The sequence below is a fragment of the Acinonyx jubatus genome, chromosome C1 (genome assembly GCF_027475565.1).
Source record: "Acinonyx jubatus isolate Ajub_Pintada_27869175 chromosome C1, VMU_Ajub_asm_v1.0, whole genome shotgun sequence".
NCBI lineage: Eukaryota > Metazoa > Chordata > Mammalia > Carnivora > Felidae > Acinonyx > Acinonyx jubatus.
The window spans coordinates 19,379,406-19,404,599 of record NC_069381.1 but is presented as its reverse complement, the minus strand read 5'-3'; the positions used below and the strand labels follow the sequence as shown (position 1 = coordinate 19,404,599).

At 49.9% G+C, this 25,194-nt stretch overlaps 1 protein-coding gene across 4 annotated transcripts; it reads right to left on the bottom strand.

The window, feature by feature from the left end:
- Window positions 1-681: 681 nt before the first annotated feature.
- On the bottom strand, window positions 682-25,171 carry CATSPER4 (cation channel sperm associated 4). Of its 4 annotated transcripts, XM_015075135.3 has the most exons (13): window positions 24,496-25,171; window positions 24,298-24,372; window positions 23,678-23,821; window positions 19,716-19,817; window positions 14,977-15,074; window positions 14,703-14,823; window positions 14,359-14,492; window positions 12,946-13,120; window positions 11,753-11,964; window positions 11,272-11,437; window positions 9,215-10,334; window positions 8,633-8,719; window positions 683-4,788 (listed from the first exon to the last, which is right to left on the bottom strand). In XM_015075135.3, exons 1-11 carry the CDS (start codon window positions 24,562-24,564, stop codon window positions 10,281-10,283), a joined length of 1,350 nt encoding a protein of 449 aa, XP_014930621.1. In that variant the 5' UTR covers window positions 24,565-25,171; the 3' UTR covers window positions 683-4,788; window positions 8,633-8,719; window positions 9,215-10,280. The 4 variants fall into 4 exon arrangements, with proteins under 4 accessions (XP_053065407.1, XP_014930621.1, XP_053065409.1 ...); XM_053209432.1 differs by lacking the exon at window positions 23,678-23,821 and having other exon boundaries at window positions 682-4,788; XM_053209439.1 differs by lacking the exons at window positions 683-4,788; window positions 8,633-8,719; window positions 9,215-10,334 and having other exon boundaries at window positions 11,297-11,437; window positions 11,753-11,960.
- Between the last annotated feature and the right edge of the window lie 23 nt (window positions 25,172-25,194).

Sequence of the window (25,194 nt, the reverse complement as noted above, 5' to 3'; positions counted from 1 at the left end):
TTGTTTTGTTCTTTGATTTCCCTCACATTCCAACAGGTAGCCTGGGCCTTGGGGATTTTGAAGGGCTTACACTGCTTGAATCAAGGCTCCTGTCTTATAAAGGTCGAATCTGAAGAGACAACACAGGGGTGCTTGGCTGGCTCAGTTGGTGGAACATGTGACTTGATCTCGGAGTTGTGAGTTCGAGCCCCACGTTGAGTGTAGAGATTACTTAAAAATGAAATCTTTTTGGGGTGCCTGGGTGGCTCAGTTGGTTAAGCGTCTGACAGTTGATTTCAGCTTAGGTCGTGATCTCACGGTTCCTGAGATCGAGCCCCAGGTCAGGCTCCACACTGACAGGGCGGAACCTGCCTGGGGTATATCTCTCTCCCTCTTTCTCTGCCCCTCCCCTGCTTGTGAGCCTGCTCTCTCACTCTCAAAACAAATAACCTTAAAAAGAAAAAAAAACTTTAATTTTTTTCTTATTTTAGAGAGAAACAGAGCTGGGGAAGGGGCAGAGAGAGGGGGGGAGAGAGAGAGAGAGACAGAGAGAGAGAGAGAGAGAGAGAGAGAATCTCAAGCAGGCTCCGTGCTCAGCACAGAGACGACATAGGGCTTGATCCCATGACCCTGGGATCATGACCTGAGCTGAATTCAACTGACTGAGCCTCCCAGGTGCCTTCCCGAAAATAAAATCTTAAAAAAAAAAAAATGAAGAGACAACCCTGAGGGAGGGGAGGGAGCGCCTTTGGGAGCCAGGAGCAGGAGGCTGGGGTGTTTTCAAGCCCTCTTCAGGACTTTTTAGTCTCATGAGCCAACAAATTGTTTTATTTCATGGTTTCAATTTTATTTATTATTTATTTTGCTCAAGCCAATTGGGAATAGGTTTTCTGCCACTTGCAACACACTGTGTCCTGATACCTTTTTTTTGGGTGATGAATGAGAAGCTGATACTCAACCCTTCCTTCCTTTCTGTACCTGCTCTTTCCACACTTTCCACTGAATTTGAGATGACCTGTTTAAAAGTCATTAAAAAGCAAAATGTAATGGAGATATCAGTGTAAAATATTTCTGGACTTGTTTTATTATTTTGAATTTAAAGACTTTACCCCCTTTCCTTTTTTTTTTTTTTTTAACATTTATTTATTATTGAGAGATGGAGAGACACAGAGCGTGAGCAGGGGAGGGGTAGACACAGAATCGGAAGCAGGCTCCAGGCTCCGAGCTGTCAGCACAGAGCCCTACGTGGGGCCTGAACTCACAAACTGAGAGGTCATGACCTGAGCCGCAGTCGGCTGCCCAACCGACTGAGCCACCCAGGCACCCCACCCCCTTTCCTTTTTAAATAAGTTCACTGTTTCTGTTTTGGCAGGCATATTTGGTCAGAGGGATGGGTTACAATTTAAGGGCAGGTGTGTGAGACGGGGCAAGGTGGGGGTTAAGTCAGCCACATAACTTTCTGCTATTGCAATCAATAGTATATTGTGATACAGAATGCCAAATAATAATATTGATAACAGCTAACCCTCAAACATGAATGCTATGCAGTAAATGTGCTCTTAACCCCGGCAGAAGAAAATGAGGCACAGTTCAAACCCAGACAGTCTATCTTGCAGACTTTATGTTCTTAGTAACCTGGAAAAAAATTAACACAAAAAGAAAAGCTGTCTCATCCTTAGTGCACAAAAACACAATAATATGCTTCATAACTTCTGTGGAGGGATACACACAGTATTTCACAAGTGAGCACACTATCCTGGTCTCACCAAGACAATTTGTTGACATGGGGACAACCTTCTAATGAGCCAGCACCTACTCGGGACGTGGCTAAAACCCCCTGGGTTGGACTTGTCACCCCAGTCACTTCTGCCTGCCCAGCACTGCTCTACTCTCATCTGAATTCCTCTCCTCTGTCGCCAGGTGTATTCCAAGGTGCTGCATAAATGTTCCTCAGAATGAGGATTCTGGGGACAGATAATCTTGGGAAATGCATACTATAATCTGCTTTCAAAATCTGATTTTTAAGGGAGTCAATGGTAGATGGTGGAATATTAAAGCCTCTAAAAAGTCCCGAGTCAAGAAACCATTTTGTTTAATCCAGTATTTCCTCCAATATATTTAACAACAGAACACCACCCTTTTTTTGTGTAATGTCTATCGAAATCCCAAAGCACTGGTGTCCCACAAAACACAGTCTGAGAAATACTGGCCTGTAAGTTAAACACTGCCTAGCTGTGAATGTAATGGAAACTTCATCCCAAGGCTAGATTATCCAGAGAGCAGAAGAGGAATGCTAAAGAAGTATTTTTTGAAGGAACTTGATATTTGGAATTTTTTAATGTTAATTTATTTTTGAAAGAGAGAGAGAGAGAGAGAGAGAGAGAGAGAATGAGTGGGGAGGGGCAGAGAGAGGGAAACACAGAATCCCAAGCAGGCTCCAGGCTCCCAGCTGTCAGCACAGAGCCTGACGCCGGGCTTGAACTCACGAGCCGTGAGATCATGACCTGAGTCAAAGTTGGACCTTTAACCGACTAAGCCACCCAGGTGCCCCTGAGTTTGAGATTTTAAAAAGCAGAGTAGTCATTTTAGGAAAATAAGAATTTTATAAAATTGAAAGGTTTGGGAGTTAGAATTATTTTGACTATGGGGGACATAGATTTGGGGGATACTATCATCTTTTTGATTCCCAGGACCCAGCTTCTGCCCTGCCAGAGGGTGAGTCTGGGAGTTAGTTGTGCCACGTGAGGGAGGCCCTGTGAACTCAGCCTCTCTGTAGTATCTGCCACACTGGTCTTGTCCCATCAACTATCTAGCCCCTCCTGGCCTCTTCTGGGGGCTACAGCCTTTGTCTTTCATGGATCATCAGTTCCTTCCTCTGGGAAGATTCATTCTCTGGACAGTATTGGGGCCCTGGGAGCTGATGAATTATCCATTCTATCTCTGATACGGAGTGAATTTTTATGCTCCCCCCCCCCCCGCCCCAGCAATCCATATGTTAAATCCTAACACCTAATACAAGGGTATTAGGAGGGGAGGCTTTGGGGGTGATTATATCATGCAGATGGAGCCTTCATGGATGGGATTAGTACCCCTATAAAAGAGACCCCAGGGGGCACCTGGGTGGCTCAGTCAGTTAAGCAGCTGACTCTTGATTTACATGCAGGTCATGATCTCATGATTTGTGAGATTGAGCCCCACATCAGGCTCCACCCTGACATCAGAAAGCCTGTTTGGGATTCTCCTTCTCTCTCTCTCTCTCTCTCTCTCTCTCTCTCTCTCTCTCTCCCCCTCCCCCACACATTCTCTCTCTCCCTCCCTCTCTCTCTCTCTCAAAATAAATAAAAAATATTAAAGAAAATATTTTCTCTCTCCCTTTCTCTCTACCCTCCCCGCCCAACCCAGAAAAGAGACCTCACAGAACTCCCTTGCCCCTTGCACTATAAAGAAGATAGCTGTCTGTGAACCAAGAAGTGGGCTCTTATCAGATACTTAATCTGCCCGTGCCTTGACCTTGGACTGTGAGCCTCCAGAACTGTGAGAAGTAAAATTCTGTTGTTTATAAGACACCGGGTCTGGTATTTTGTTACAGCAGCCTGAACTTACTACAACAACCTCATGTGCTCAGCTACCTAGCCTCTTACTAGAAATCACCTCTACCCCAGTAGACTCTTTAGAGGCCAATGTCTGACCAAATCTCACTGGCCCTCCCATGGCCTTTGGACACTCATTTGTCTGGGCCTTCACAGAGTTCTGATGTCCACTCTGGCCCCCACCTCTTCTTTGCTGTACAGACACGAGTTGTTCAGACTCACCCGAGTAGGCATAATAGCTGTTATCAGCTACTCCCCCTTCAGCTGGGTACTTGTCCGGAGCACAGGCTCATGCTCCAGGACTACTGCTCTGGGTGGGTTTAGGGGAAGCTTGACTGGACCCAGTCCTATCAGAGGGCTGTGTTGTCCCTGAGGAGCTGGGGATAAGGGCTATCAAATGAGCAGCTGCTGTCTCAGGTGACTGGGCTGCTGCAGTGAGGGCACCAGGGGCTGATTCCACTGGCCCAGAAGGTGTCCGTGTGGCAGAGCCGTGATGTGTTTCAGACAGCGTGCTCACCATGCTGGGGTGGGGGTGCGCCTATAGTTTCTCCTTCCTGAGTCCCAGATATGGTTGTTCTAGAAGCAGCTGTCCCTAGGGTGGTCAGGGTCAGTGTGGATAACTGCACTCGTTGTCCTGGATATAGAGATTCTTTCACATCAGTGGTCTTGTTCAATGCTGTTGAGGATTTCATTGTAGCTGACTTCTCAGAGACAGTGGCTGTCATGGACCTTGATGATGTAATGTCATCGCCTGGTATGTTTAACGCTGCTGGAGCAGTGATCTTGGCTGACATCTGAGAGTCAGTGGACAATGATGATTCCAATCCATTGATTATGGAGCTTGATGCTAAACGGGGTGTGGTTGGAGCTCTCTGATTCTGTTTTAGGGTCTTAGCTGAAGTGGCCATGCTGGACAAGGCCGCGCTTCTGGATCTCTCCTCTTGGGTCTCATGTACGGGGGTTGTCTGTTCAGTGGACCCAGCAGAGCGGATGGCTTGTGGTAAAGTGGGAGGAGTAGCTGGTGTTGTATTCTTCCGGGACTCTGACGTTGCTGTCCTCCTGATTGTTGGTGATGCGTTAATCGGAACTGCAGACATGTTGTCTCTCCCATTGCTGGATGGAGCTGAGGTTGTCAATGAGGATACTGTAGGTCCCTTAGGCAGAGAGACTTTTGTGGAGTCTGCTGTATTTGATTCAACCCCCTGGGTTGTAATAATGCCTGTAAACAAACAAAAAGAATCCAATGCACCTGTTCTCTCCACCAATCCAGAGTTCTTTTCAAATGTTCTCACTTGACCAAGTATCTTTTTTAAAAAAAATTGTTAATGTTTATTTTTGAGAGACAGAGAGAGAGAGAGAGAGAGCGCATGAGCAGGGGACGAGAGGGAGACAGAATCTGAAGCAGGCTCCAGCCTCCAAGCTGTCAGCACACAGCCCGATGTGGGGCTCAAACTCATGAATCATGAGATCTGACCTGAGCCAAAGTCGGACGCTTAACTGACTGAGCCACCCAGGTGCCTCTTAACCAAGTATCTTTATTAGAAGATTCAATAAAGCGGCGCCTAGGTGGCGTAGTCGGTTAAGCGTCTGACTTTGGATCAGGTCAAGATGTCACTGCTCGTGAGTTCAAGCCCCACATCAGGCTCTGTGCTAACAGCTCAGAGCCTAGAGCCTGTTTCAGATTCTGTCTCCGTCTCTCCGCACCTCCCCTGATCTCTCTGTCTGTCTCTCTCTCTCTCAGATAGAACATAAAAAAAATTAAAAAAAGAAGATTCAATAAAAATAATATCAGCACCAACTACATTATTACTGCCTCACATTCATTTATGTGCCAGCTCTGTGCTAACACATAGTAACTGATGCATGATCTTAATTCATCTTATTTTTTAAATGTTTTATTTTTATTTTTGAGAGAGAGAGAGAGAGCGCACGCGTGCAAGTGGGGGAGGGGCAGAGAGAAGAGGGAGACACAGAATCCAAAGCAGGCTCCAGGCTCTGAGTTGACAACATAGAGCCTGACGCAGGGCTCAAACTCACGAACCGTGAAATCATGACCTTAGCCAAAGTCGGATACTTAACTGACTGAGCACCCAGGCACCCCGTCCTAACTCATGAATTTAACTAGTGCTGGCAACTATGTCTTCTGCTCAATAACCACTCTATTTTTTTTTTCACATTTCTTTTTGAGAGACAGAGACAGAGCATGAGTGGGAGAGGGGCAGAGAGGAGGACATAGAATCGGGAGCAGGCTCCAGGCTCTGAGCTGTACACATAGAGCTTGACGCAGGGCTCAAACTCACAACCATGAGATCATGACCTGAGCCAAAGTCAGACTCTCAACCGACTGAGCCACCCAGGCACCCCTCAGTGACTCCTCCAGAGATAGCAAAAGGCAGAAATCTGCCATAGCATTTGGTCTTTGGTATCTGGCTGCCTTTTTTGGTGTGAGTTTCCTACTGCATTGAATATGGTTCTAATATTGAAAGATATATGTTATTTTTTAAGAAGGCTCCAACACCCAGTGCAGAGCCCAACACAGGGCTTGAACTCATGACCCTGAGATCAAGAGTCAGATGCTTAACCAACTGAGCCAACCAGGCACCCCAACAATATTTTGGTATAATGTGAACCCTAATTGCAAACCAAGTGCTTTATTTAATGCAATAGCAGTCCAGGATAGTTTTTGACATCATTCAATTTCACCTTGTCCAAGTAAGGCCCTGCTTCAATGCACGAGCATTGGTATGGTGAATCCTGACAAAGAACCTGAGGTAAGGATTATTATTTCTTAAAAAAAAATTTTTTTAATGTCTATTTACTTTGAGAGAGAGAGAGAGCAAGCGGGGGATGGTCAGAGAGAGGGAGACAGAGAATCCCAAGCAGGCTGGGCACTGTTAGTGCAGAGCCTGATGTGGGGCTTGAACTCACAAACTATGAGATCATGACCTAAGCCAAAATCAGGAGTTGGATGCTTAACCAACTGAGCCACCTAGGCGCCCCAAGGGTTATTATTTCTATTTATCAGATGAAGAAACTGAGGCTCAGACAAGTGAAGAGGTTTGTGCAAGGTCACACAGCCAGGAAGTGGTGACGCTGCATTTGAAACAACGTCCATCAGATTCGGGAGCCCGGTGTCTCCCCTAACACACCGTACCAACTTGCAAAAACACAGCTTCCTTCTCATGGTTGAGCCAAACCACTCTCTCTAGAGAGAAAGGCCCAAATCAGCTATCCTGAGCTGGATCCCTTGGAAATCTTCCTCTTTCCCTTGCGCGAAGGGCAGAAATAGGTCCTTGACCTGAAGCTCTGTCATTGCATCCTTGGCACAGTAGCCAAAGGGCTAATTCAGAAAACTAGAAGTTGACTCAGCACAGGTAGCAGGCTCGTCCTTCCCACAATCTAGGTCTGAAGAGGCACTGACCCTCGTGTTCAATTCTGCCCCCACACAGCACCTGCTCCTTCCACACTCCACTTTATTCTAGCTCTGTGCAGAGCTGAGGGGTCACAGTAGGGCAGGAGAGCTGGCCAGAATGCATGAAAGAGTAGACCAAGGCTCTAGACCTGGCTCTGTTACTGACTTGCTGTGTCATCTTGAGGAAGACCCAAACCTCTTGGTACTTCCATGTCCCCTCAAAACGGTGAGGAACAGAGAAGTCCTTTACACTCTAGTGATCTGTGGGTTTGCAACATAAATCCTGGCTGTAATGAAGAGATGTCTTGCCACAGGCGTCTCAAGGTTTTATTTGCAGGGAGAGATGTTTCCATCGGATCTGATTTTGTTTTTCCCGCATCTGGTTAACCAGTTGTTCCTGCTGCCTTATGGAAAAGTCCATCCTTTCCCCGGTGATTTGTCACGCTGTCATTATGTATCCAGACCAACTTCCATGCTCTTTCATCCCATTGGTCTGTTGTCTATCACTGTACCGGCACCGTGTTTCTTTCACGTAAATCTCAGGATCTGGTAGAGTGAGTCTCCCATCTTGCTCTTCAAAATTATCTTGGCTTTTGTTTGCCTTTGGTTCTTCCATATATTTTAGAATCTCCTTATCAAGTTCTACACAAACCCTGTTGGGATCTTGTTTGGAAGTGTGATACTTAGTAAGAGCTGACAATTTCATGATACTGAGGTTTCCTGACCACAGCATTTTTTTTTGAGAAGCAGTGGAGTGTAGACTGGCCTCTGAAGTCAGACCTGGCATAGAATCCCAGCTCTGTGATAGGGGACAAATCACTTCACGTCCATGAGTCTCAGTATCCTCAACTCTACAACAGGGATGATAATGGTCACTGATGGTCATGGGGGTTAAATGAGATAACACCTGTAAAGCACTTAGCACGGTTCTTAGCATATAGTACGTGCTCAATGAATAGAACCTGTTGTTGGTAATGACTGTCCCCTTCTCCTCTCGCCAAGATTTATATCTGCTTCCTGGGTGCTTTGCCAAGGATACTTCTCCCTTGCAAAAGCTATGGACTTGTGGGAGTGGTGAGATGTGCAATGTCCTGCGCCTTCCCAATATCTACCTTCATACTGTCCTAGGAGCTCAGTGTCCAGGGCTGTACTCCTTCTTCAGGCTCGGTGAGGCATTGGAGGTGGCAGTTGTTCTTTGTTGGAGGAGGGCAGGGGATGGCAGCAGGGGTCCAAGATCTTGGGTCCCCAGTTCTGGGCCATCTTGGAGGGAACTAGTTTGCTGGAACCCCAAGCTCTTGGCCAGGCCCAGATGGGAAGGATAGACAGCAAGGGAGACACAACTGGGATGACAGACAAGATGGAGTAGACAAAGACAACATCCTGGAAGAGGATAGAGGGGCAAAGCCAGAAGTCCCTTGAAGGTTATCCTGTCATGCTCCTGCCTCCAAACTCATCGGTGCCTCAAGCCTTTCAGACAATTTAGGATTGGGGCTAGTGATGGCTGTGCTCACATTGCAAGATTTTCCTGGGTACACTACCTTCTGTCTCTTCTTCTCTTGTCACCTTCTTCCCTTGTCTGGCCAGCCAGAAGAGGGGCTGTGAGAGCCCCCCCAGAAGAGGATAGATAGAAAGGGTATATGGGGGTACTCACCAGGAAGACTGAAGGCTCCATCCCCAGTAAATAGCAGTTAGCAGTAAAAGCCACTGGATGCCCATGGCTCTGCCCATGTTGATGGTCCTGGAAATCATGGATAAGGAGTCTCAGCTTGAACAGGGGAACAGACAGCAGCTCCAAGACAGTGAGGCACTGCTGGCACTGGTGCCATCTCTCATCTGCCTGCTGAGTTACCACCCCACCCCCAGCTGTCCAGACTCCTTCCCAGCTGGCCCCAGGGGGTGCTTTACGGGGCTGGAACCAATGCAGACCAGAGGGGGATGGAGGGTGGATTTTCTCATTAGTTGCAATCAGTGGGCCTCTGGGGACTCCCATTCCAACTGGTGAATATCCCTAAGGCCGCTAACTGTTAGCCTTTGTTGAACAGCTGGGCAGAACTCTCGGCCTTCCAGGCTTCTCCCCAACCCAACCCAAGGGAATCTGAGTCTCAGGGACGTGGATGATCTTACTGGTCTCCCAACTCTTGAGCTAAAAGTTGGCCATTTGATTTTAGAGCTGGAGAGCAATCTCCCCCTCGCCCCACTGCACAGGTGGGAAAAATAAGGCCCAGTGACTTACCCAAGGATGAGAATCCAGTCCTCCAAGGCAGTTCTTCCTATTGCCCATGACTTCCGCAGCTCTCTCAGACTCTTTGCATTACCCAGCTCAGGAATTTGCTGTGGCTCTCAATGGTCTTTAGTGTGAAGGTCCCAAGACCTCACAGGTCCTAGGTTCCCCACTAGACCTCATTCACTGGACCCACAGACTCCTCCTGCTATCTTCCAGCAAGTTCCAGTGCCCCTCTCCTCTGAAAAGCCTACCAGGACCCATGCTTTGCCAGTTACTCTCCATTGCCCCAGCATAAAACTGCTTGTATTTGCACGACTTGATCAATGGTGACCTCAACAGACTAGGGCTCCCCAGAATAAGGACCACTCTTCTCTACCTTCAGAGAGGGAGGGTAGGGCTGTCTCCATCAGACCAGGCTCCTAACCATGAGGACCAAATTCCCTCCCACTGCCACCCCCCCCCAACCAAAAAAAAAATTAGAACACTAAGGGCAGAGATTATATCTCTACCATTAAGTCACAAATTTTCAGGGTGCAGATTCTCTCTCCCATTAGATTAGAAGCTCTAGAGGGCTGTCAGTAACTCTCCCACCAGACAAACAGGCTTTTGGCAAGAATTGCCCCAAGGGGTTTGTAGAGCCACCATTCAGACATACTGATCCCAACGCAAAATTTTATTGTCAATACACAGATGCCTGGCCCCACTGGCCTCACCTTTCTCCTCTTGGTGCTTAAGCCCACTTAGGCCCCATCTAGCTCTGGCCTAATGCAGAGGACCAGGGATGCCCATCCTTAGGACAAACCCTGGCTGCCTTAGCCAGCACCCCCGCTAGGTGCTCATCCTTGCTGTGGGGCTCCCTCTCTCATCCAGCATCCTTGTCCATCTGAATTCCTCTGAACCTGGGGCTCACAGGTACAAGCCCTGGACATGCCACCCCCTTCTCAGCCCCAGGCATCTGCCGAGGTGTAAGGGAGAGGATGGGCTCAGACCAGGCTGTGCCAAGTCACACTAGAGGTGCAGGAAGATGCAGCAGCTGGGTGTGTGTGCGCAGGTCCCTTGGCTCCCGTCCTGCCTCTCAGCGGCTGGCCTTGTGTTTGTTAAGGAGCAGGTTTGTGTTGGATTCCTGAACCTGCAAACCAAGGGGTTTTCTTGTCGATCCCTCACCTTCACATGGCAAACACTGCCTTGCTCCCCTCCCCTCCTGGCAGCTACCCTGCCAGGCCTCCCAGGGAAGTCCTTCATATGTCTGACTCTAGCTGCCTTAGTATCCACTCTGAGCTTGGGAGCCCAGGCTGTGGACATTCACAAGGCTCCAGGCCATTCTAGCCCAGTCAGGTGGTTTTGGGAAGTGGAGAAAGGAAATTAAGTTATGTGGGTGTGTGCCTTTTTCTCCCTAAAAGCTTCCTCCCTCAGGAGGAGGCTGTGTGTGTGTGTGTGTGTGTGTGTGTGTAAATATATATATACATATATATATGTATATATATATATATATATATATATATTTTTTTTTTTTTTTAAGAGAGAGAGAAAGGGAGCACAAGCAGGGGTAGTGGGGCAGAGGGAGAGAGAGAATCTTAAGCAGGCTCCATGCTTATCCCAGAGCACAACACAGGGCTCAATCCCATAGCCCTGGGATCATGACCTGAGCCCAAATCAAGAGTCAGACCCTCAACTGACTGAGCCACCCAGGTGCCCCAAGAGGAGGCCATTCTTATGCACCCTGGAGAGAACCCAGGGGCCCTCTGCCCCCAGTGGGCCTAGGTATCTGCCACTAAGCAGAAACTGAGCTGGCTCAAGCCACCCTAGGAAGGGGTAGGTTTGAAGGCATTAGAAACATAAGTGGCTCCATGGGAGGAGCCTGAAGGGAGCCGGCAGAGGCTCTCTGAGGAGGAAAGGGTGGAACCTAACCGATCAGCTGTGGCTGAGGGAGCGCAGTCCGTGCACAGAAGTCTAGAAGGTAGACCAGTCTTGAAATCGACAGAAAGTTTGACTAATAGGGCAGAGCCTGAGCTGGGTGGGGTGGCTGGACGAGCACTTATTGGGTAGGAAAGGGAAGCTGCATGAACCTTATCCCTGTTGATGAGCGCAGTGATCAAGTCTTGCTGGCAAGTCATGTCGTGGATGTCCAGGGAGGACCCACTCGCCACCGACAGGCTCAGGGACACATGCTTGTGCATCAGCTCCTCCTCCTGCTCCTGGTTGAAGCGGATGGAGCGCACCTCCTCTACTATCCTGGGGGCAGAGGGGTGAGTACTTTCCAAGGGCTGAGGGAGTTTGGAGGGGAAGGAGAAAAAGGGGGGCAGACCCCACATCTCTTCCCTGGCATCCACCCTGCTTTGCCCTCCCCCCTCACTCCTATGGAGATCCAGCCAAAGCTGTGCGCTCACTTGGATGGAAGAACAGGGAGGTCTGGAGATTCTAGCTCCTGCACCCACAGACCCCGGTCAAGTAGGGCCCCAGGGTCCGTGGTATACAATGGTGATGGCCCCGAGGTCTGCGCTCAGCCCAGACTTACGGGACTCGGGGTACCCCCAATACCCGGCCTACATGTTAAGCTCATCTCGGATCTCCTTGTACTGCATCAAGTTCTCCTGTATTGCCTCGAGCACCAGGCAAAAGTTGTCACAGGTGTTTTCCGAGAGGTTAGACAGGTTGCCCCCCGTAAGTGGCTCCTGGGGGAGGCCAGACATCTCCAAACGGGCGACCGCACAGTGCACCAGTGGCAGGTAGTTACTTCCAACCTCCTCCTCCTTGCCTGTCTGGGAAGAGGGAAAGGGACAGAGCTCAGCCGGCACCCCTCCCCCAGTCCCTTCCTGCTTGGCTTCAGGGAGGATGAGTCTCCTAGGATACCAGGGTTCTAATGCCCCTCATTGAGCTCCAACAGATCTTAGCCTCCCTACGCTGTTGTTGGGAGGCTTCAGATGCATAAGCCCTTTCCCTACCTCTTTGAAAATTCTTAGCCCCTTTTTAAAATTTAGCACCCAGTTTCCCTCCTGATAAATCCTACCCAGCCAACTTCTAAAGCCCTGTCTACTCTGAAGTCATAGCCCACAGCCGTCAACATTTTGGAAGTACTCCACCCTCCACCCCCACCGACCTTTTGGAAGTTCTACCCCTGAATGAGTAGCACTGCAGCTAACATTTAATGAGTTGTATGTGTGTGCCAACTACTGTTCATTTATGTCCATAATTCTCATAATAGTCCTATGAGAAAATAACTATTATTATTCCCATTTTGCAGAAGAAATTGAGGCTTAAATTGGTTATCTGCCCAAAGGTCACCCAGCCACTCAGTTTTGAGTTGCCATAGAAATAAGGCATCTAGGGGGCGCCTGAGTGGCTCAGTCAGTTAAGTGTCAGCTCTGGTCATGATCTCATGGTTCATGGGTTCAGGTCCCATATTGAGCTCTGTGCTGGCAGTGTGGAGCCTGCTTGGGATCCTCTCTCTCTAGCTCTCTCTCTCTCTCTCTCTGCCCCTCCCCCCTTGTGCACGCGCATGCTCTCTCTCTCTCTCAAAATAAAAAAACTTTAAAAATCTAGGAAATCCATACCCCTCAGATGTCACTCAAGGTAGGGGATGCTGCCCCCAGGTCTCAGGCTTGACTTTCCCCAGGCCCTCGAGTGTGGAAGCATGTGCATGTGCGCTCACATACACACATACACACACATATGTGCACATATACACAGTCAAGTCAGTACATTCTGCCCCCTCCTCCCTTCTGCCCTCCCATCCCACTCACCTCACGGAAGGTTGTCTGATGCAGTTGTCCATGCTCGCCTGCCTTCATCATCTGCTCCAGATTGGTGGTCACCACAACGACCAACAGGTTGATGCCAATGAAGGCACCGATGGTGATGAAGATGGCGAAGTAGACAGCACCCCCAATCTCCATTGCGTACTCTCTTGTCTCCATCCTGGAGATGGCAGACAGGGGCCCCATCACCTCCCTGGCCCTTTGAGCCTCGATTTCCCCATCTAGGAAACGGGGACACTACCTCAAGGCCCACTGGGTCTTCTGCTACCTCACTGCTGTTGTGCTGATCGAATGCCTGTTCCTGACTGTCATAGAAGCTGCTCTTTGTTGAGCACATAGGGCCTCAAGCCAGCCCTCTAAGGTGGGGATGTGTCCATCGGCATTATCAAGTTTAATCTATTGGCTACACTCTTTATTCATGATTTTCTTATTTTAAAAAATAACTCAAGCTCATAATAGGAGAATTAGAAGGAAGATATATAGGAAAAAAACCCCATCTACTATTAATACCTTGTTATGAATCTCCTATAAAATATTTTCCTAAAGAATAGGTCTTTCTTTCTCTCTTTCCATACACACACACGCACACACGCACGCGCGCGCATATAGAGATACTCTGTGCCAGGCTCTATGCTAAGAGATTTAAATAGATTTTCTCTGTTGATCCTTACAGCAATTCAGACACAGTTAATTACAATAATTCCCAATCAGCAGGTGAGGAAGCTGAGGCTCAGAAGAGAGATGAAGGAATTTATCCAAGGTTGCATGGCTAGTGTGATGGAGCAAAGACTCAAAAGCCCAGCCTCCAGTATACCTTTATTGTACACTCTATGATTTTCCCACTACCTACGTCATAATGGGTGGTGCCCACAGAAAGCCTTTACCAGCTGTGCTTCTAGTCTCACAAGAGATAAAAAGAAATCAGTCAGGAGGACCCACTTCCTAGAGTGCACTGGAAACAAATAGGGTAATGGAAAAGAACAGAACCTGGTGGCCATCTATGGCCCCAAATGGCCTTGGGCAGCAGGTGTAAGAATGAAATGAGGCTCTGAGTTCCCAGGAATCCAGGCAGCTTGGTGGGCTCAGATGTGGGCTGGGAGGCTGTCCTGAAACCACAGAGCTGCTCTCTTGCTCAAGACCTACCCAGTTGTTTAGCATGACAGGAGAATGATGAACAGGCCTGCAGTAGGACTTTGAACAGGTGGAATTTCAAGGGGAACAACACTTCAAGCAGGCCACAAACCCAGAGGCCCCAGTCTCAGGGGTCTCCCTTTCCCCAGTTTGAAGTTCCAGGCACCCCCCTCCTGCTGGGCACATCCTCATCCCAAGCTCTGGACCACCCACTCCCACTGCCTCGCCCCACTGGGCTGGAGGCCCGGAAGCCCCACAGACACTCACTGAAAGTCCCTGTAGATGTCCACCCAGCCATCTTGGGTGATGCAGATGAAAAGGGTGTACAGGGCAACCTGCATGTTCTGGAAATGCATGGGCACAAACGCACCAAAGAGAGTGACCCCGAACACGGAGAACACCTGCCAGAGAAACCAGAGAAGATGCCTGGACTTCACCCAGGGACCTTGGGGACAGGACATGCACATGCCACGCAAATGAACACCGCCAAGGGAATGACAGGGATTCAGGCCCATAGGCCTCTCCTCTTCTTCCAGACACCCCTGTATCCCCAATGACCCAGGGGCCCTGCTCAGGGAAGGGGAGGATTGAGGGCAAGGGAGGGCACTGACCAGCATGAAGAAGAGGATGAGGGTCATGATATTGGCCATGTCAGGCACCGACTGCAGGATGACACGGATGATCCGGGCCAGAGGCTCCACCGCCATGCACACGTGCACCAGACGAAGCGCCCTGTGGCACAGCCTCTCAGGGGTGCCCCCTGGCCCCTCCCAGGCCCCTCCTCCCCCCGCCCCTGACCTGCCCAGCCAGGCAGAACTGATCCCCACCTCATCTCCTTCCCGGGGTCCAGACAGTTCCCCTTCTTCTCCCGAGTTCCCAGCTCACCTGAGAGTATAGGTGATAGAGATAGCACTGAGTTCATTAATGAAGAACCCCAGGAGCAAGATAAAGATGATAAGGAAGTTGAGGATGTTCCAGCCGTCCTGGGGGGGTTGGGGGGGCCAGCCCCAGTGGGGTCTATCAGGCCCAGCCTGTGGGGACATCCTGGGTCTGCCCTCCCACTGCCCCAAGGTTGGGAGGCTCAGTGTTCCTCTCAGAGCAGGGCCAGTCATCTGCCATCCACTGCTGTTACTTATCTGCTTTCCCCAAACGTGCCACAAAACACACATGCCCTCCCTGTCTCGTCCGTGTGTCCACAGCCAAGTGCAGTCTCAGAGAGACACAGTGGAGACTCTCACGTATACACAGCTAGTTCCTAAGCTGAGCAGCCACCTGGGCTAGCGCACTGCTGAAAATGGCCTGGCCCTACGGTTAGGTGACAGGAGAGTGTTTGGATGCTCCAGGCTTTGTGTGGCTCACACTATAATTAATAATACAATAAAAGTAAATACTAATAAAAACATTCAAGAACACTACTTCGGTAGCCAGTTCAGAAGTACACTGGCCCTCACTGTACGAGAGAGAGACAGAGACAGAGACAGGAAATTTTTACAAGCCTTCTGTCCAGTAAGGCACAACGTTACATAGGGGTGGGGACTGAGGAAGGAACCTCATGTATGAAAAGTTCAAGCACAGCCACGAAAGGGAATTTATCTAACAAATTTATCTAACAAACAGTGGATACATTTATGTTTTAGCCAGTGATCCCACTACTAAAATCTGACCCACGGAAACTCTGGTTCAAGTACAAAATGACACCTGTGTAAGGTTGAAAACAACTAAAGTGTCCCACAATGAGACACCGATTGAATAAACCACGGAACATTTATTCAATGGAGCGCTGTGTAGCAAAAAAGACAAATGGGAAATATCTCCATGTACTGATACAGAAAGGTTGCCAGGATCCATTAAGTGACAAAAGCAAAGTGCCAGGGGAGGGAGGAGGAAGGCAAAGGCAAACAAAGGAAGGGAGGGAGAGGAGGGATGGAGGACAAAGGCAAAAGAAAACCAAAGTATACACACATTAGCTTATGATCGCAAAGTACACACCGATAGGCTATAAATCTAAAAAGATTACCTGGGGTGGAGGGGAAGAGATGAAGGGAGGGAGTGGAAGGAAGAATTCTCTGTATACCTTTCAATATAGTTTTCGACCAATCCATATCTGCATTCAATATTCAAAAAGAAAACTTTTTTTTTTTAACGTTTTATTTATTTTTGACACAGGGAGAGACAGATCATGAACAGGGGAGGGTCAGAGAGAGGGAGACACAGAATCTGAAACAGGCTCCAGGCTCTGAGCTGTCAGCACAGAGCCCGACGCGGGGCTCGAACTCACGGACCGCGAGATCATGACCTGAGCCGAAGTCGGCCGCCCAACCGACTGAGCCACCCAGGCGCCCCAAGAAAACTTTTTCTAATGGAAAAAAAAAGTTCTTAAACGTATCAGGTAGAACAGTGAACACAAGCCCTCCTGGAATCCCACATTCGGCGTGCCTGTGCCTACACGTACATCAGGAGACGCAAGTCAGCCTGGCCACAGATCCGGCGCTCTAACCAGCCAGTATTAAGCTCCTACTATATGCCAGACCCTGCACCAGATCCTGAGGATACAAGAGGACTTCTGCCCTGCAGGGCACACAATTTCCAGGAAGACAGATTGACAGTAAATTGAAACTCCATGTGAGAGAGATTGTCAGGAAGACACAGTAACACCTAACCTGGCCTGGGAGAGGCGGGAGGACTTCCTGGAAGAGAAGATCTCTGAACGAGTCTGAAGCTGTAAGCAGGAGTAGAGCAAATGAATAAAGTGGCAGGGAGCTCATAGACGAGAAGTCAGCTTGCACAAAGGCATGGAGGCGAGAAGCAGCGGTGTGTGCGGATGCGTGAGGGTGCGTGCGCGTGCGTGTGCGGGTGCGTGCGGGTATGCGCTGGGGAGTGCAGCTGCAAGCAGTCTGGTAGCCGGAACTTCAAGGGCAAGGCAGGGAAAGATGAGGCTGCAGAAATAAGCAAGGGCCACATCGTGGAAGGCCTTAAGCACTATAAAGCCTTTGGACCTGATCCTATAAACAACAGGGAGCCAGGGCAGGATTTTAAGGATACTTTGGCCTGTGCCTTGGGGAGATTACTTTGATGGGGGGGGGGGGGGGAGGGGTATCCTGGAGGCTAAAGCAACATCCTAGTGGGAGAAGACCAGGCAAGAGCTAGAGAGGGGTAGCAAAGATGCAGAGGCGGCAAGACGTTTGAGAAATCGTTAGGCGGTGAAACTGATTAATAGGCTGTGGGGGTCAGGAGGAAAAAGGAATCCACAAGAGTAGAAGAAAAGGAAGAGCTGGGGACAAAACTTTGGGGATTCCTACATGGTGGGGTCATATTTTGAGATCTTAATTTACAGGCTTTCCACTTTCCTGCATTTTCTCTTTCCCTCCCCCAGCCTCCCCCCTCCACAACGGCCAGGGGGGTGAGGGAAGAGGCAGAAACAATCTCTAACAAACCCTGGTTTTCACCCTGGCCCCTGATGAAGGTTAGGGTTTAGGACATGAGTTCTCAGCCAGAGATGATTTTGCCCTCCAAGGGACATTTGGCAATGTCTGGGGACATTCTTGGTTGTCACAACTAGGAAGGTGCTGAGGGGCATCTAGTGGGGAGAGGCCAGGAATGCTTCAGAACACCCTCCAGTGCACAGGACAGCCCCCACAACAAAGGATCATCCAGGCCAAAAGGTCTATAGTGCTGAGGTTGAGAACCCTGGGTTTAAGGGACAAGCAGAGTGGCTGGGAGGAGCACAAGATTCTCAGGCTTGCTTCAATTCCCTTGTCCTAATGAAAGCCTGGGGGTTAACCTTGAAAGTGCAGGCCCCCTGGGGTGCCTGGTTGCTCAGCCCATAGAGGGTGTGACTTGCGATCTCAGGGTCCTTTGTTGAGTTCAAGCCCCACAATGGGCGTGGAGCTTACTTAAATAAAAATTAAAAAAATTAAAGAAGCATTGCTAAGAAAGTGCAGACCCCCTACTGCTGCTGAAAAAAAAAATCTCAAGAAGATACAAAGGAGGAAATGTTTTCTCTTATGGAACAGATGTCTGCCTGCCCCCAGGGCTAATTCTGATAAAGTGGACCATTGAAATGTTCACACAAAGCACGGTACCTACTCCCCTCCCATCGAGTGAGGAAACACTAAGGGTGTGCACCATCCCTTCGATGTTCTGTTAATGAACATCCTTGCAAATGTTATTTGCACAAAGCAGTCTTTAAGACGCCCAGACTTCAGCAATGTTGTTCTGGGTTCAACTACACCGTGTTCTGTGAACCTCTGACCCCTGGAAAGCTTAGAATTCTAACTGGTTGTCCTAGTAATGGTATTAAAAAAATTTTTTTTTAATGTTTATTTATTTTGAGAGAGAGAGAAAGAGAGACAGACTGTGAGTGGGGGAGGTGCAGAGAGAGAGGGAGACACAGAATCCGAAGCAGGCTCCAGGCTCTGAGCTGGTAGCACAGAGCCCGAAACGGGGCTCAAACCCACAAACCGTGAGATCATGACCTGAGCCGAAGTCGGCCGCTCAAATGACAGTCACCCAGGCGCCCCCTGGTAACTGTATTTAAATGATACTTCCTTTTTTTGAAAGGTATAAAGACTTGATAGTCTTGTTGTTGTTGTTTTCTTTTAATATTTTATTTTAGGGGTGCCTGGGTGGCTCAGTTGGTTAAGCAGCTGACTGTGGCTCAGGTCATGATCTCGTGGTTCATGACTCGAGCCCCATGTTGGGCTCTGTGCTGATCGCAGGAGCCTGCTTTGGATTTTGTGTCGCCCTCTCTCTCTGCCCCTCCCCTGCTCATGCTCTGTCTCTGTCTCTCTCTCTCAGAAATAAACATTAAAAAAACTGTTTTAGGGGCGCCTGGGTGGCTCAGTCGGTTAAGCGGCCGACTTCGGCTCAGGTCATGATCTCGCGGTCTGTGAGTTCGAGCCCCTGGAGCCTGCTTCCGGTTCTGTGTCTCCCTCTCTCTGACCCTCCCCCATTCATGCTCTGTCTCTCTCTGTCTCAAAAATAAATAAACGTTAAAAAAAAATTTAAAAAAAAAACTGTTTTATATGCCTGAAAAAACATATTTTATTTTAAGTAGTCTCTATACCCAACATGGGCTTGAACTCACAACCCTGAGATCAAGGGTTGCATGCTCCACTGAGTGAGCCAGCCAGGTGCCCCTAGTAGGTTTTCTTAAAATCTCTTCTCAGACATGGCCAAAGGCAAAATAAATCCCTTGACTTCAGAAATGACTTGACTATAGGGGTTTGCACAAGTGCTCACTTGTGAGGGGCAAAGAGAGAGGGGCAAAGAGAGAGGGGTAGAGAGAAAATCCCAAGCAGGCTCCATGTGGTCAGCTTAAAGCCCAATGAGGGGTTCGACCTGGGGCTCAAACTCACGAACTATGAGATCATGACCTGAGCCAAAATCAAGAGTCAGACACTTAACTGACTGAGCCACCCAGGTGCCCCAGTACAAATTACTTTCTACTGCATCACAGACATCTCAGAAGTAGTTGGTCTCTCTCTCCACACAACACACACACACACACACACACACACACACACACACACACACAGACCCTCGGCTCATAGGACCAGAAGCCCAGGAGTGGGGTGCAGTCCCTAAGGAGTTGGGGTGATGGCCGAAAGGACCCAGGATCTCACCTTCCAGAAAATCCAGAAGCCATTTAACCAGCCGAGGAGGACCTCACAGATAAGGATGGTCAGCACAATGTCATCTATGGTAGAGAACAACTCATAGTGTTTCTATATGAAAGACAGAGAAAAAGAGAAGGGCAGAGAGGTCAGTGGAACAGAGCCTGGGCAAGGCTGGGCAGGGGGGCATCTGTGGGGGGAAGGGCAGGCCCGTAATCCTGCTGCTCTTCATCCTCAGCAACTTGGCAGCTGCCTTTAGTCCACATTGTCCATGTACATGCCAGGCACCGTGCTAAGGCCCCACATGTGTCATCCATGTCAGCATCACCATCGTCCTCCAAAGTGGGCTTTATTCCCGTCTCACAGATGAGGAATCAGAGAGGTGCCTGAGGCCACAGAGTTAGCAATAAAGACTGTTGTCTGACTATAGGGGCGCCGGGGTGGCTCAGTTGGCTGGGCGTCCGACTTCAGCTCAGGTCGTGATCTCGTGGTCCGTGAGTTCGAGCCCCACGTCGGGCTCTGTGCAGACAGCTCAGAGCCTGGAGCCTGCTTCCAATTCTGTGTCTCCCTCTCTCTGGCCCTCCCCCACTCACACTCTGTCTCACTCTCTCTCTCAAACATAAGTAAACATTAAAAAAAGAATTAGGAAAAAAAGACTGTTGTCTGACTATAAACCTTTGCTCCTAACCTCTGGAGCAGGGATACTTGAAAAAGGGAGGTGGCTGAGAGGCAGAACAGGCTCCAGGATTGGAAGGAAAGGCCCTGGCCGCTGAGACAGAGGGCACCAAGCCTCATCCCTCCTTCTCTGGTTGTCCCAGCCACTCCTGCTGCTTTGTCTCCCAAATCTCCCAGACAAGGCCTGACCGACTTCCTTCATATGCCACCCCCCACCCCACCACCCCGCCGCCGGCCTACTCACGGGTCCAGTTCCCTGGGTGGATGGACTCATGGATGGATGGCCATGACCTTGAATTCTGTTTAAAATCCAACTCACTGGGGCGCCTGGGTGGCTCAGTCGGTTAAGCATCCAACTGTTGATTTCGGCTCGGGTCATGACCTCCCAGTTCGTGGGACTGAACCCCACATTGGGCTTGGCACTGACAGCATGGAGCCTGCTTGGGAATCTCTCTCTCCCACTCTCCCTGCCCCGTTCCAGCTTTCTCTCAGTCTCTCTCAACATAAATAAATAAACATTAAAAAAAAAAAAATCCAACTCACTTTCCCCCAATCTCCCATGAAGCTGTAACCCTACTATAGTTTGTGACCCTGTTAACAGCTCCCAGCCTCCAACTCCACCCTGGCAGTTACCAAAGTCCCTTGGACTCCTCTCTTTCTCCACTTCCATGGCCAACAGACTCAGTGCCTCAAGGTTCACTACCACACGCAGAGGCCTCCTGGTACCCACAACCTTGCCCTCACCCATATCCACTGGCCAGTGAGAGGCTGGGCAGAGTTTCTTAAACCCAGATGGGAGATTAAGGTTTTGGGCTCCCTGCCTGTTCCAAATTCCCTAAGGGTGTCATGGGCCAGGGATGTCGGTCTATAACAAGGAAGAGCTTTCTGTCCCCTCAGCTCCACCCCGCTGACTCCCGGGGGCAATAAACTCTCTGCACTATTTGCTGCAAGAGCTTCCTAAATACTCCATCCGCCTTCTCCAAGTCATGAGCATCCATGGCTAAATCAGAGTTGCTTCCTCCACCCACAAGCCTGCTATGGCTCCCAATGGCATAGGGACAAGGTTCAAAACCAGTCTGGTATTCACAGGCCATGACCTTCATGGACACATATCCTACACCAGAGCTTTTAGCTAGCATTTTTTGACTGGGACCTATAGTAAGAGGTGAATTTTGTATTTCACATCCTCCCTCTTTCCCCCTCCCCCACTCTCTCGCGTGTGCACACACGTACAATTTCTATTTCATTCTTTTTCATTCTACTTCATTCTGTATCAGAATGCTGGTATCTGCAGTCTAAACTGATTTCATGATCCGTTGAGGGGTTGAAGCTGCCTTGTAGTTCTACTCGTGCTGCAATCTTGGCTGTTGGGTGTCTGCCTCCACCACATGGGAGGCAGCTCCTGTCAAGGCCACAGGAACTAAATCCAAGGGATGCTCCATGATCCTTCTCTGGCCTCCTCTCTTGCCATTTCTGGCCCCAGACCAGACAGCACACTCTCCTGGGTCCTCCCCACTCTACTGGTCACTCCTCCTCAGTCTCCTTTCATGCACCTCCTCCGTTCTCTGTCCTTCAGTTGGAGACTCTCCTCAGAGCTCCGTCCTGGCGTTCTTCCCTTCTCACTGGATATGCTCTTCCCACGTGACCTCGTCTACTCCTTTAGCTTCTGGCAACCATCCACCCAGACGCTGGCAGCCCTCACGTTGGAATCTCCACCCCCGAGCTCTCAGCAGGATCTCAGAGTTGAGCTCTAACCTCTCACTAGACATCTCTATGTGGATATTGCATGGGCGCCTCAAATGCTACTCAATTCAAAGTGACCTCGGCATTCTCCCCAAACCCACTCATTGTCCTATGTCCCCACGTCCCAACAAACAGCACCATCCCCACACAGTTACTCAAGCCACTTCTTGCTCTCCCCTTCCCTACACGTGTGAGACGATGATGTATGTTAAAAAAGGTGGCACATAGGAAGTGCTTATGAAGTGTTTGCTATAAGGAAAAGCAGTCGGGAGGCCCATGGATTCAACTCCTGGAGAGTTTCAAATGCATGTGACCTCTTTTACCAACGGCCATGGCCCTGGTCCAAGACCCACCATCTTTCACTAAACACCACAACACGGTCTTGCCAGACCATCTTTTCCCATTCTTGGCACCCTCCCTTCCGTGGTCCACAATGTAGCAGCCAGTGTAAGTTTTCTGAAACACACGTCTGGTTATGTTACTTTTGCGCTTTAAACCCTTCCCTGACTTTCCAACGACATAGGATAGAGGCCATCCTCCTTAAGATAACTTAAAAACCCCGCACCATCTAGCTGCTGACCATCTCTCTGAAATCATCAGCCACCATATTGGACATTTTTAAAACACTGACTTCAAATAGCATAATTCACGTATGTAGTATACGCCTTGTAAAGAAATTAAAACATTGATAAGACCAAAGTCATACTGGACTTCCAGACCGACACACAGAACTCGCTCACGAGCTGTTTTGCCCACCCTAAACACTCTTTCCCACCGCTCTTTGCCTGGCCAACTCCTACTCACTCTTCGTTCTTAGCGGAAGCATCCTTTTCTCCAGGAAGGCTTCCCTGACCCTACCGGGATGCTTACTCTGAGCTCCCATGTACTCTGACACTCAGGCATTTGTAATGACATGCACGAGTCTGAGACAGGATTGGGTCTGCTATGATCATGCCCGGAACCCCAGAACAGAGTGATTCTCACTTTGTGACTATTTGTTAAAATGGGATACCCTTGGTGTGCCTGGGTGGCTCAGTCGGTTAAGCCTCCAACTTGGGCTCAGGTCATGATCTCACGGTTCATGGATTCGAGTCCCACATTGGGCTGTCAGTGCAGAGCCTGCTTGGGATTCTCTCTCTCTTCCTTGCCCTCTATGCCTCTCCCTCACTTGTGTTTTCTCTCTCTCTCAAAAATAAATAAACTTAAAAATGTGTGTATGTACATATATATGTGTATACACACACACACACACACACACACATAATGGGATACCCTTCCCAACCAGGCACCCATTTGTCTGCCTCTGCTCACACCATTTTTCTCCTGCCCTTCCTCTCTACAAATCCAATGCCTTCCTCAAATCTGGGCCCCCTCCACCACGAGGTCTTCCTTGATCTCTAGTTCCCTGGAACGTCAGAATTGACAGGCCCTTGAAGAACATTCAATCCAATCACCATGAACAGATGAGGAGTCTGGGGCCCCGAGAGAAAAGTGCCTCACCCAGCCCTTGCCCCATTAGATCAGTGGGAGCAGAGGTCAGGCTGGAGTCCCACCTGGCCAAGGAAGGAGTTGGTGCGCAGAGCAATGGTGATGGCGTTGACCACCAGCAGCAAGGCCAGCAGCAGCTGGAAGGCTGGGTGACGAAGCAGCTGCTTGATGTACATGCGAGTGATGAACTCCTGCATGTCCCAGGTATCCTGGGAGAGGGCAGGGGACCTTCCTTCAGGCAGGTGTCACGGTGGGAGGCCTCTGCCTGGACGTTTGTTCTCAGTGAATGGGGTCCCGGGGGGGGGGGGGCCACTCTAAGGGGAGAAGTTGCCTGAGAGGGGTCATGAAATGGGGGCATCAGTGTAGGGGTAACTACCTATACGGCCACTAAAAGCGGGTGACTGTTGGGGGATCTTTGTGGGGATCATTGGAAGGGAGACTTCTGGGGTCTCTGCTGGTGACTGTCATTATATAAGGGTTCCCGTAGGGAGCACTGCCTGGAGGTTACTAACATGCCAGGAGGGGGCCAACACAGGGATCACTGCTGGGGAGGGTCCTCGGGGGTTGTTTAGAAAATAGAAGGGGCAGAGTTATTCTGATGGCCTGTTGCCCCCTGGGCACAGCTGCAGAAGGGTGACTGTGGGGTGGGGGTTGCTGCCGGCTGCAGCCCAGGCCTCCTCCTTACCCTCGTGCTAGTGATGTCTCTGCGGTTGATCAGTACTTGCTCCTCCGGCCGGGCATAGGGCTCGTGAGTGGCCCTCTGTGAGGGTGAGGAGAGGGCCCATCAGTGCGGCCACTGCCCCTGGGGACCCAGTGCGGTGTCCTGTGCCCCACCCTACGCTGGTATGCCCAGCTCGGGTGGGCCGAGGCAGGGGCCACCTACCATGACGTTCAAAGGTTTGATGTTGATGTCGGTCCACTGCTGCCACCAAGTCCTTCGGTTATCCATCATAGCTGCTCCGTTTCCTCCCACTTATCAAAGAAACTTCATTCCAAGTGGCCTTGCTCCCCCTCGTGGTGAAATCATAGAGGACTCTGTGACCTCCAGCTGTCTGCATTCCACCAAGGAATTCTGACTGTAAGAGAAGCTCCTCCCACTGACTCCCCTTGGTCCCCAGGGAGGAAGCCAGGGACACTAAGGGGCTGGGCTGCGGTCAGCGGTCAGAGGCTGATGGGAACAGGTCAGGTCTCTTGTGCGGCCTGGATGGAGAGATACAGGGGCATGTCCCTGCTCTGGGTCCAGGAGCTGGAGGTAAGACTTGGAGGAGTGAAGAGCAGTGTTTGGCCCAGAGGCCCTCCTCCCAGCAAACCTCAACCTGTGCTCCTCCCCGTGGGCTAAACCATCCACCGCCCTAGTCTCCAGGCCCGCCCACCCTGCCCTTCCATGCAAGATGGGTTTCTCTATCTAGAGTAAAAGGCTGGTTTCTGTTTCTCTTTGAGCCCCCGGGGATGGGGCAGGAGAGCACCCTCTGGTCTTCAAAGGGCTGGGGAGAGATGGGCATGAGTGGAAGCCCTCACTAGCACGGATCAGAAGCCCATCATCCTGGCAGGCATGGAGCTCCAGGAATAGGGCCCAGGCCAG